Source organism: Halyomorpha halys, unplaced genomic scaffold (genome assembly GCF_000696795.3).
Source record: "Halyomorpha halys isolate HHAL.00 unplaced genomic scaffold, Hhal_1.1 Scaffold53.1, whole genome shotgun sequence".
Taxonomy (NCBI): domain Eukaryota; kingdom Metazoa; phylum Arthropoda; class Insecta; order Hemiptera; family Pentatomidae; genus Halyomorpha; species Halyomorpha halys.
Genome location: NW_027109243.1, coordinates 1435430 through 1448397, shown reverse-complemented (window position 1 = coordinate 1448397; position 12968 = coordinate 1435430). Strand labels below are relative to the sequence as shown.

The 12968-nt window shown below is 31.5% G+C and overlaps 1 protein-coding gene across 5 annotated transcripts in view; it reads right to left on the bottom strand.

The window, feature by feature from the left end:
• rdgB (retinal degeneration B) overlaps positions 1–12968 on the bottom strand; it is a 184052-nt gene that overhangs the window by 18197 nt on the left and 152887 nt on the right. For all 5 annotated transcript variants that reach the window (XR_001344934.2, XM_014438141.2, XM_014438155.2 and 2 more), the window contains 9 exons: positions 12632–12692; positions 9458–9570; positions 7128–7298; positions 6851–7003; positions 6237–6385; positions 3607–3723; positions 2267–2375; positions 1374–1530; positions 1117–1266 (listed from right to left, as the gene is read on the bottom strand). Coding sequence is in view for 4 of the 5 variants with exons in the window: in XM_014438141.2 (XP_014293627.1) it covers positions 1117–1266; positions 1374–1530; positions 2267–2375; positions 3607–3723; positions 6237–6385; positions 6851–7003; positions 7128–7298; positions 9458–9570; positions 12632–12692 (1180 nt within the window). In the remaining variant the exon portion in view is untranslated. The remainder of the gene's footprint in view (positions 1–1116; positions 1267–1373; positions 1531–2266; positions 2376–3606; positions 3724–6236; positions 6386–6850; positions 7004–7127; positions 7299–9457; positions 9571–12631; positions 12693–12968) is intronic.

The window sequence follows — 12968 nt, the reverse complement described above, 5'->3', positions numbered from 1 at the left end:
ATTATTACATAAATTGTCGCCCAACAGGTGTGGCCTAATTCTTTACAAATTAGGTCACGGCAATCAGGGCACAGTTTTTAAAAGAGTTAAATTTGAATAAGTTGTTTTTATAACTTAGGTAGTAAATGATGGAGGATAAAGTAGAGGTAACTGGGGGTAGAGATCCTAAAGATGTGATTCTTGTAAGTAGCGTCCAATATAATAAATTAGTAGGAACTAATGTAATTAGTATCAATGAAAATAATTACATTATAACTGTTTTGGATACATTTTACATTTTGGAAAAACAAACCGAAAGAAAAAAGACCCAAAACACTTATTTTAAAGTAATACAATGAGGAAAAATTATGCATAATCTTGGGTTAGATGTAAAAGATCAATTTGATGTAGAAAAAAATAGTGCTTGATCACTTCAACCTGAAAATTAAAAGATTTTTTTTTTAAGGTTTGGTTTTTAATTGGTAACATTGTTTCAAGTAACAGTCAATTTTGTAGCTAACAGTTGATTTTCGCTGTATATTTTTTGCCATTTTACCATGAACAGACATGCCAGAAAAACGATTAAAAATTTAATTCGAAAATGAAAATTCAATTATTAAACTTACTGTACCCGATGTCCATTTCATGGTCAATATAATCATCTATCTGAGACAGCTATTCGATACACCATGGATTTTTTCAATAGTTTTCATACTAAATACATTTTAATGCCCATGCATACATGGATAGAGACGTTGTTTCCCATTTTCTTATTGGAGCTGTTCTTATATACACTTTTAAGGATGATGTCGAGGAAAGATCTCGCCTTACAAGCTTTCAAGTGTTATAGGACCGTCGCTCCCTGGGGATCTTAGTGGGGCTTTAATTGGGGGAAAATTTGGCGCCTGAGCTTGATTCTGACCAATTCACCTTCTTCTACAACTTTTGGTCTAGTTGTTACTAGACCTGTCTACAAATCATATTGCAGTACTTCCGAACAAAGTACTACACCCCTGACCTTTCATGGGTTGTAGCGTTACAGACTCATTTTTATTATAATATCTCTTTAAAAAAAACACCCTCCAGTTGAATAATGACAAACCATATAAATCTCTAAAAGAAATAATTATTATTTACCTAACGACATCAACGGCACCAGCTCTCACTTTAGGATCCCTTCCGGTTACGGAAACACTCGCAGTGAATGATCCATCAATACTAAAAACAACACACTCAGTTCTAGGCGGAACCACAGCAATGGAAAAGTCCACCCATGTATGGTCTCCTCTGGAAAAAATCAAATCATATTTGAATAAAATTCGAAAAATTCTGAATAGGTTATCTAATTCAATTAATTCACAGGGTATATAATATACACAGTTATATCAGATTACCTTACAACCATTTTGACTGGATACAGGCCGTAACTGAGTTGTTTAGAATCGGGAATAGCATAAGATATTCTTCCTGTTTTATCGGTGACTTCTGTTGAAAAATGGACCCATTCTCCGTTTGAAGGTTCAGTCATTATGTGGATATCAACTTTTTCTCCTGAAATTTATGGTCTAAATATATACATCTACTTGATTTATATAGATAAATTATAACATCAAGAAAATAATTCAATAATTAATGAATACAACCATATTATAAAATAGATTCTATAATGTAACCAATAAAATAAAAATTGGTTTCTTTAATTTTTTATAATGATGTATATTAAATATATATTTGTTCTTGTAAACATAAAACTTTTTTTTTTTTTTTTTAATAGTTTTATATACCATTTTACCTTTTTTTTATTCCATAAGTAACATTAACAATTTAATATATTATCATAATTTTGGAAAAGAGTTATTTCTTACTTTATTGTTATGATTTTTCCGTATATACAAGCAAATAAATAAACGTATAAAAGGAAGATGGTCTAGGTGGGATCGAAATAACTCAAATGGTACATAAACTATTTATTCCAACGCTTCGCACCACTTTGAATCCGATATAATGATTCTTTTGCTTTCCTTCATCTTGAAACCTTCACGAAATGAAGCCCTGTAAAGTGGGCCGAAACATGGGCTCATAATAAATGGATTATTTACTATTTGAGTTATTTTGATCACACCCAGACCATCTTTCTTATATTAACTACACACGGTCAATCAACGATTTAAGTAGATAAAAAATGCATTTTTTACATTTTTGTTAAAATTATCAATATTTTACCACTCAAACATTTAATAAATGAAGAAATTGTACATCATACTGACATTTACATTATATAACAGACCTGCTAAAGTGATCATGTCCAGAGGTCCATACATAAACCTGGCCATGACAACTTGCTTTGCTCCTTCTTTTACAATTACATCATTCGCACGATGATTTGCAGTAACATTCTAAAAAAACAAAAAAATTAATTGCCTTTTGAAGCAGTTATATGACATGTTATAAAATATGTGCTTCAGCATGCATTGAAAGTTTTTGGTTTTTCTCCTTTCATATTTTCTAGTTATTTCCAAATAAAAATAAATAAATTATTATTTGTCAATATAAATAATAAAGATTCATTTATTCTCTGAGGGTCACTGGACTGGAAGAAAAGAAAGTGTTTTGTTATAAATTTTTTTTAACATAGAAACATATGATGCGGAAGACCAGATGGCCGCTATAGTCCAGATACAGCAATGTCAATTAAATCTATTGATCGATACTTATCTTAATGAAATTAAATGTATTTAATGTTTATTATAAAATTTTCTCAAAAGAAGAATGTGAGTTTTGTAGTTAGATCTTAAAAATGTGGTCAGAGTATGTTTGTTTTTTTTGATCATTCACAATCACCACACCAATAACATGACGTAAACATAACTTTTAGCAAAACTTTATAATGCAGCTGAGAAAAATCAGCCATAACTTTTCCAATCAGGTTTTACAAAACAGATGGTTAATTTATTTTCCTATTAAACAAAAATCAAAATTTATATTTCTAATCTTACTTTTCTTTGTGTTCTTAAACCTAATCACATTTTTTACAATGTGTAAATCAGATTGGTGTCGGACTAAAATGAGTTTGCCTCTAGGAGAAGGAGCTCATGCAGTTGTAGAAGTACGTTTCACCGTTTAAAGCTAAACACTGAACCGACTGTTGACTGAGTGAGTAGAGAAGACAGAAGGGTGGGGGATCAATGGTAGAAGGTTTGCCACTACACTATGCTCTCCTCCTTTACCCAACGACAAACTCCTCTCAGACGTACCCTGCTAATAGCTTTATAATTTAGGTTGTTTAACTTTTATTTATTTTTTTTTAAACTGTTTCTTTCTCGATTATTACCAAATAGAAAACTTGTAGACCAGAAGGCGTACCAGCATATTTTTATAATTTTTTGTTTTATGTAAGTATTTTATATTGTTTAGTATTAATGCGGTTTTGTTGCAATCTTACTTTTCCATTACTCCCAAAAATATAACCTAATTTCAGTTTTTGATTTTTCAGTAGCAGTAAAGCAGTATTTTGGATTCCACTGTAGGTACATATTAAAATAGTTCCTTTTTCAAATAAATTTAAAACTGCTCAATATAAGTAAATAGAACGCAACCAAAATATAAATTTTCATCAGCAAAAATTACCTTAAGCTTAACAGAAGTTCTTTTACGTATCCACTTTTCACGGGGCTGGGTTGGATGAAAACCAGTTGTGTCTTTTTCTTCACCAGTACCAGATCCTCCAAATTCAAATCTACCAACCTGAAAGCAATTTTGAAACATAAATAGAAACTGTATAATTCATCACTATGGAAAAGAGTGATTAGCAAAGTGATGGATGGGTGTTTTTTTACATAAAACTAAAACTTATTGTTTAACTGATATTTTTTTTTATATCTTGACTTTAATTGACTCTACAAATTTTCATCATTATGTAGGAAAAAACTTTAAGACAAAAACAAAATAAATAAAAGTTTAACTCACACCTCATTTTCTAATAAAGTTTATTTCATATTATTATATACTTATAAACTCCTTATTTCATTTTTTTTCTTGTCAATAAGCCAAGACAATATACAATTGTTATTACATAGAAGCCAACAACATGAAAGTGTGGTTCCCCTGATGATTCTTCCAAACATTATCCCTTTATTTAATTAATTTATGCTCTAAGGACACAATCGGCACAGTGAAGAGGATGAAAAGCAAGGGTTCTAGTACTGAGCCATGTGCTAGTCCACAGGTGGTGGGGGCTGAAAACGAGAGTTTTTCACCAACTCGTAAGACAAAGGACCTTCTACTGAGGTAGCTTTTGATTAGTCAGCATAGGACGGCTGAGAACTTGAACTTCTCTAGACGGCGAAGTAGAAGTGGATGAAATATGCTATCAAGCCCCTGGCTACAATCCAATGATAAAAAAGTCCTCGCTCCATATCTCCTCATTTGCTCGATGGTGAACCCATGGAGTTTCACTAAATGTTGTTCACAGGAGACACCCAACTCAAAACTAGTTTGCTTCGGTGGTATGACGTTTTCAGTATTGCAATGCTGCATTAGGTGGTAGAGCACTAGCCACTCAAACACCTTGATGTGTGAAAGATTGATTGATCGATAGTGCTCAGTCAAGTCTCCTTTTTTCCCTGGTCTGAGGAGTGGTACCACGATGGCTTGTTTCCAGGTTGTGGGGAACTATGATAAGCGCATACATGAATTGAAGATGTTTAGCAGGTATGCTTTACCCTTCCTGTTAGCATCTTCAATAGCACATACGGGATCCCATCCTGGCCAGATGCTCTGTTCTCCTTGGCACAAGCTGGCCACAGTTGGAGAAAATGGGTATGTCGTTAGGACTAAGAGAACTGTTAGGTGGAAGTAAAGAAGCACTATTCATCTGGTCAGGATCCCTAGCCGCGCAGTTCGAGGTCAGGATCCCTAGCCGCGAGGTCAGGATCCCTAGCCGCGCAGTTCGAGGTCAGGATCCCTAGCCGCACAGTTCGAGGTCAGGATCCCTAGCCGCGCAGTTCGAGGTCAGGATCCCTAGCCGCACAGTTCGAGGTCAGGATCCCTAGCCGCACAGTTTGAGGTCAGGATCCCTAGCCGCGCAGTTCGAGGCCAGGAGGAAAGCCTCTTCTCCAAATGTCAGCAAGTCCCCATCAGCTGTTAGGTGAACCGTCTTCCTCTTGGTCACAAAAGTTCTTATCAGCTTCCAGAACTGACGATGATCATCATGTGTTCGTCATAGATGTTCATGCCACGGTGAAGTCTTCCAGTCACGCATTAAACTTGCTATCTGTCTGGTCACAGTGTTGATGGCCAATTTCAGACTATAGTCATGCATTCTGAAGTAGATGTTGTAAAGGTTATTGCGTTGACTAATGAGAACAAGACATGCTTCAGTGGCTTCCTGTTGTGATTGGGGAGTGGAGAGAACTTTGGTATGTTCCTGTTTGCTGCCTCCTGAGTGACAGTGGTAACGATTTCTACCACTTCGTTAACCTCTTCATGTGTACGACACAGTACTATTACTGGCAGTATCTTATCAACCCTTGATTTATATCCCAGCCCGTCAGGAGAAGATCAAGAGTTGACGTCCATGCAGGTCGAGACTGATGTTTAAAGGTGAGAACCCCAGTGTGGAAAAGTGCCAATCTGGTCTTCGTAATGTAAGTGCCCAGTGGATTACTACTGCCACACCACCTCTCCACTCTCTGCTGAAGCCTTACTTATCTCACCTTTAAAATAGATACTAATAGCAAGTAGTATTGTTCTATATCAAGAGGAAATCACAACACAAAAAATATTAGAAGGCAATCCTTCCCGGCAGACCTAACCCCGATTTAGTGGCAGTCCTATATCACCTTTGAAGCATTTGTTTAAATGGGAAGAAGAGACCTAAGTTAGTTAAATCGAGGAATATTGAAAAAGTGGCTAGAATTTGAAAACATACTCTATTTAAAAAGAGAGAATCTTCAATTGTATGTTTCATAAAATTAGTAGAAATGTACTGAGTGCACAAGTACAAGTCATAAGCTATCAAAATCTTCAGACCAAATTGTACCTTGAACAACCTATTATTTACACTTTACACATGGAATTCAACAATGATTTCAAGCTGTTTAAGTTAGTTTTTCTTCTGTATTCCCATTATCATTTTGTCGGCTATAAAAAAATCTACCAGACTTAAGTAACTCATTTTTGATTAAAAAATCGAGCCTTATTTTCCCCCGTGTAGCCTACATTTTTTTAAAAAATTTTACCATAAATTATAATTCTACCTGTCTAAGAACGAAGGCTATAACATCAGACGACTCCCAAAAGCTGGCATGGAATAGGTGAGGTAATGCATTTGTAGGGAAATTAGCAAGACCTTCAGGACAATACAGAGCATAGTCTAACCGCTTCGTTCCCCACCACTTCTGTCTCACTGAAACATTTACAACATCTAATTAGTGCAAGTCTTACTTAATCCTTTTCACTCTAGCTGCATTTTAATTTTGTATTAATTATTATTGTATCAGTTATAAATATTTTATTTTAATTTATTTCAACTTTCATGTATCTTCTCATAATGATGAGAAGATAGTTGACAGAGAATAATATATATGAGGAGAAAATAGTTGGGGGTGCAGTCAAAATATAACACAAATAAGTTGAAAGAACTTATTTATTACTCATACATTTTTATTAATTTACTCAATTCATTTTTTAAAATAATTTTCTATATGTCATCTTACAGTCCCAACATATTTAAAAATGCTTTGTGTAATGTTTATGAAACCATGAAGAATAAATGGAATGTGGGTTGAAAAGTTAGGTTTCAATAAATTCATTTTTATTATTTTTAGTTTTATCTTAACCTAAATTTTACCTTATTAACTAATAAACTTACGAGAATTAATAGTGTGATAGGGTAAAGTATCCACTACCCCCGAGACAGTACTTTGTATGCTAACTTCTGACAGCCTTCTCAGGTGAGATACAGAGGTCGGGCCTACTGTTAATCCATCTGAGAAAATCTGAGGGTTGCTTTGAACAACTTCGACTAAAACATTATAGAATGAATCATAATTAAATAAATAAATTATTAAATAAATAGTATATTCAATTAGAATATAAATTGCAACACTACAGCCGAACAAACTATATTAGAAACTATGATCACTTACGGAGGTGGTATGGCTGGCCGGATCCAAGAGGATAATTTTGAAAACGTGGAATATTTACGGGTGGTAAAAGAGAAAATCTTGCCGATAATAACGGTTCAAGTCTTCCAGCAACTGGGTCTGTTGGATGAAATAGATTGTATACTTGAGAAGCAGCTGGACGGCATATTGGATCTGTGAAAAAAAATCAAAATCAGAAATATAGAATATAAAATATTAAGAAATATGAGGCATATCCGAAAAGTAAGAGTACTCTGCTGTTTGGATTGTTTTTTTAAAAGTTGGCAACACTGAGAAGAAGTGGGGGAGAGGGTCCCTAGAACACAACGAGGACTGGAGTCCCATCTCTCAGTACCAAGACTCACATGGGTAGGAAAAAATATTGAACCAATGAGCTGAAAAAAGATGATGGTGGGACAGTTCTATGAGGGCATTAAAAAGCCCATCATTATCATGACTAACAACCTGCATAAAATGGGACGGCGATAGTGTGGAAAAATAAGTAATATATTGTAATGTTCTTTTTCAAATAACATTATTTATATTAGGTAAATAATATTATTTCTATTAGGTAAATAATATTATTTATATTAGGGTTGCTATGGTTAGATTTTCTTCATTAAGGCATAGGTTGCCAATTTATACCATGTTTTTACTTATTGTTATATTAAAAGTAACTTTTTTTTTCCTTTGTATTCTGGCACAGAAGCACCACAGCCAATAAGTAACTATAGTAACATTGAGAAAATAAATGCATTTGACTACAAGTTATTTTTATTCCATAATTAATAAATGAATGACAAAATAAAATTGCAAATTAGTGATTTAGATTTATTATAAATTCCACATATATTTTAATATAGGAGAAAACACAAGTTATTTATAAAAGAAAGAAAATTTCTTATATAAACAAAAATAACTTAAAATTTTTATAATTATCATAAGATACTTGGTTGTTGGAATCTTGATTGAAGTTCACTACTGGTTGAGATGTCTTCTTCATGATAATTCTTCAGAATTATTTTCTGCTTCATGGGTGTACTTAAACTGACTCTAAATATTTTTTGTTCGAATATTATTACAATTATGTGATCACGAACACAATTAAAATAGTTCACTGTTTAATTATATTATCGTATTTGACATTTAGTGTATAGACACCAGTCAAAAATATAAAACAATAAAAGTCATTTTTCATTTTAAATTATCACTTGGCTGTATTTTAACTGTCATTTTGTTTTAAAAAATTGTTAATTAGTTTTTAAGTCTTTAAAAAGTTAACCCATTTTGTATATATAACATAACATATCTTAAAAGTTTTTATTACTGTTATATATTGTCAATTAAAAATGCAAGGCAATCAGCGTTTGTTTTATCTACACTGGACTGTTCTGGTCTCTAAACAAAAAGCGTTCTAATGTTAAAATATTTAACTTTATAACCAAAAATAAATAAAAATATTCATTTCATATACAAAAATTATTAAACATGAAGGGGAAGGTGTACTTGAACAGCGCAGTGTTGATTTGAAGGATTTAGCATTGGAGATACGACATTGGAAAGGAAGAAGGGCTCCAGGCAACCATTAATGGATATTGATGAGTTTCTGGAGGAAGCTGTTGAGTCAAATCCGTCGACAAGTACGCACGAACTTGCCAGGGAGTGTGCTGTGTTGAAAGATACTGTTAGTTGCCATCTACTCTCCATGGGGAAGGTGAAAAAGAGCAGTAGACTGGTCCCTCACGAACTAACTCAGCGATCAGCAATCACTTCTTGTTGAACCAAAGAAAAGTTTAAAGAATTTCATGGGTTCAAAATCCTGCCTAATCCACCACATAGTCCAAACATCGCACCATCGGATTACTACTTGTTTCAATCCATGGCCCATTTTCTTCAAGGGAAAAATTTTTATAATTTTACAGAAGTTGAAATTGTGGTCCAAGAGTTCTTTGACAACCATAGAATGGTATCAGCATGGGATCAAGCAATTAGCTAGGAGATGGCTAATGACGTTAGATAACAATGGATTATACTTTGAGTATTAATTGTATTTTATATCAAAGAAATAATAATACCAATATTTGGTTGAAAAACTGTAATTTTTTTTTTTTTTACATCCTATTTGTTGTTTAATTTCCAATATTTGACAAGAGACATAAAATATCACTACAATATATATCTACCTACAATATCTTATAATTTTTATTTTTTCAAAAAATTAATCGAATACTCTTACTTTCTGGACATGCCTCGTATAAATATTGTAAGCAATTACAATAATAAAATCTTAAATTGCTATTTTCCATTTTTTTTTTTTTTTTAAGTTAACTTACTTGATTTCTCATCCGAAGATAATTTTCTATAGGCCAGTACGAGAGACAGTGGACTTCCAAACATGAAAAATTCGTTGACTTCAAACTCTAATTTGATAAGTCCGCTTTGCTCACTAGAAATAAAGTACAAATCTTAATATTCTTCAAAGACTATCAATAACATTATAAAAATTTATTGTAATTTTTTATTGTAGTAGAGAGAAATGCTTTATTCAGCCATGCTGCCCAACACAATACTGCCCATTACACAGCATACCAATCAATCGATAATCTACACGATATATATATATATATATTGTAATATGCTCTTTTTTAGTAAATAGTATATTTTGATGTATAAAGGGTTTTTAATATGTTTTATTTTATGTTTCATTTTAATATTCATTTGTTTTGTTTATCCAAAAAGCAAGCTAACCAATTTTCATTGTCTATAATAACTTCGTGATTCAAAACAAAACCAAGTTTTAGTTTTTGAGATTCATTTCGTTGTTGGGGCGCGCAAGAGAAAGGATGTCTTCAGGATGAGGAGGTCCTCATCAATTTCTGTCAAGAAGGAAGCCATTTTGGACGCTAGGACAGAACAATAGAAACAAAGAAGATACCAGGGATCATCATAGGAAGATCACGAACTTGGTTAGTTTTGCTATACATAAAAATAGATTCATGTATAAAATAGATATTAATTTAAATTAAGAGAAATTATTGTAAGTATCTGTATTCTGATTGCCTAGCAACAACACGCCCTGAGATTAAGAGTCTTTTTATATAATAAAATTCAATTATCTATTTAGTATTAAAGTTCTTAATTTGAACCCAAATTATCTTTTATATTTGAAAAAAGTAATAAAACGAGCAAAAATTACTTTTATTTTATTTTTAATAGAAATTAAATTATTACAATATATTCATATGTTATAACAAAAAAAAAATTGTTATAACATATGAATCAATACTAATCTACAAATTCTAATACTACAAATACTAACTACAATAATATTTTGGTTTATTTCTTTTCTTTCTCTTTTCTTTCTTTACTTGACAATTCTATTCTCCCTATATCACTCTCTTAGACCTCCCATTTCCAGTGATACACTATCAATGTTCGTTCCGTTAAACAAATTTATCATCAGATAGCAATGTGGAGTCAAACCAAGGACCCAAGTCAGCCATAACACTGATGATAGAATAAACAAAAATTGTTTTTCAACTAGTAGTAAAGATAAGCATTCATCTTTTCCTTCCCTCACTATCTGACCCTTCGAATATTTAGTAACTGAAAAATAAATTAATTTAATACAAGGAAGTGAGAAGTGATTATATCGTCTTGTATAATGAAGCAACAAATTAGTGGTAATCGAGTGTTTTGAAGATTATTCTGAGCTAACCACAGCCCTTGGAGCCAAATAAGAAATAAAATCTGTCTAGTAATCTTTAACTAGAAGCCAAGGCTTATTATTAATGGTTTATACTATAATATTAATATATTACATTACAAGCTGATATGCTTCGCAATAGCCAGATTTAGGGATATAGATAGATTAATTGAATACAATTGAAAGTTTGAAATAAATTAATATATTTTGTTATTTAAACATTGGGTTAATGATTTAATTAGTTGCTTGTTATACTTATTTAGTTTATAGCGGTAAATAACATTGTACAATAAAAATATATCTTAAAAAAATTGAAATAACTTGCACAACAAGAATAGATCAATCTACACCAAACTTTGCAGTGGTTTAGGGCTCTATAAACTGCACCAAAGGGCACAAAACGGATTTAATTAAACAAATTAGAATCGGAGATATAAAATATAATCTTTAAAAAGGTTTTCATTTTAAACCAATAGTTTACCCTTATAAGGGCATTAAATTTAAATTTTATTAATGTGGGTTAAAAGAGCAGACATTCAGATTTTCAACAGTTATATCAATGAAGGAATTGGATATAAAGTAAAGAAGTTATGAATGATTCAATGAAAAATAAATTAACTTAAATAAATTTCTTGTTTTTAATTTCTACAAAAAATGTATTTAAAGGTTTCAGATGATGCTATAAATGAATATGATTTGCTTTACTCAAATCCTCATTATGTTTTATTACTTTTTAGTGAATAAAAAATCATTTAATAGAATCCGTGATATTTTTTTTCTTATACTTCATAAAGAAACAAATCCATTAGCATATAATAACCATGAAGGAAATGTACACTTTCTGAGCTATGCGCCAAAAATGCTTAATTCTGTTAATTTTTTTTTTTTACCGGAGAAATCGGAATAGCCTATAACCCTCCTGGGAAAATCTTGAACATTTAGCAAAAAGCCCCATCATAATCGGATGAACAGTACGGCAAAAAATAAAATATGAACAAACAAATATTATGGGTATTCGTAATCTTTGGTTTAACATGTTAAAGCGTCTTAAATGGAAAAACTTATGTTAAATGGAGAATGACGTCACGAAACAGACCAGCTAAGCTTGTCACCATTTTATTTCTGTCATGTTAGGTTACTTACTCGTAGTTTGTGTTTTTTTTATTTGGTCTTATGTTTTGAATTTTTTCAAAAATATAATCAGTAGCCAAACTTTTACACTTCTACTTTTCACTTATTTTAGGCATGTTGTAATAAATTACTGTAATCAAAACTTAGAAGTAAACAATAACATGAAGTTTTGGAAGGAAAGGTTACTAAACAAGTTGCCCAGAAAATCCGCTAGGAGCTCTTATGCATTTATTATTTAACATGACTTTAAATAGGGCTGCTCACAATGCTATAATTATAAAATTAAACATGGTAAAACATTTTATATTTAACACAATATCATAAATACCCCTATTGATTTCTAAACATTAGGTGAATTAAGTGCCTTTCAAATTTTTGTATTTTAATAAATGTTCAACAATTCAACTCGTACAGTTTTTTCTTAAATATTCAGAGCACTTTAATGATAATTGTATCAACAATTTTATTTTATCTAAAAAGGTAACTCAGAAAGTTTTTAGCCCAATAAGGTAGCTGCGATGAAAATCTTTGGAAACCACTACAATATTGTAGCACAAATGAAAAATTTGGAGAGGTACATATTTTTTAATAAAAATAATTATAATATCAAAAAATTATCAACCAATGAAAAATCAATGTATACAAGTAAAAACATTTTTTTTATCCTTACCTAGTTGATGAGGAACGTCTTCTTAAAACTGGTGCCAATAACTTCCCATCATTGCTAACTTCTGTCCAAAAAAAAAATAGATTAATAATGCACACATGTTTTTCAATTAGAAGGTTAATATTTTTATTCCATGTAATAAAAAATTTAAAGTTTTATTTAGAAAAATTAACCAGACTGGAATATGTATTGATCAGTGCCAAAAATCAACACATAAATATATATTACAAAAATAATAAAATATATCTTCCTTAGTTGAAGCATTCTTTGTTCAAAAACTCATTAATTTAATCACAATGTTTCGGTACACTGCAATATATATATTTCTAATAATTAGCTA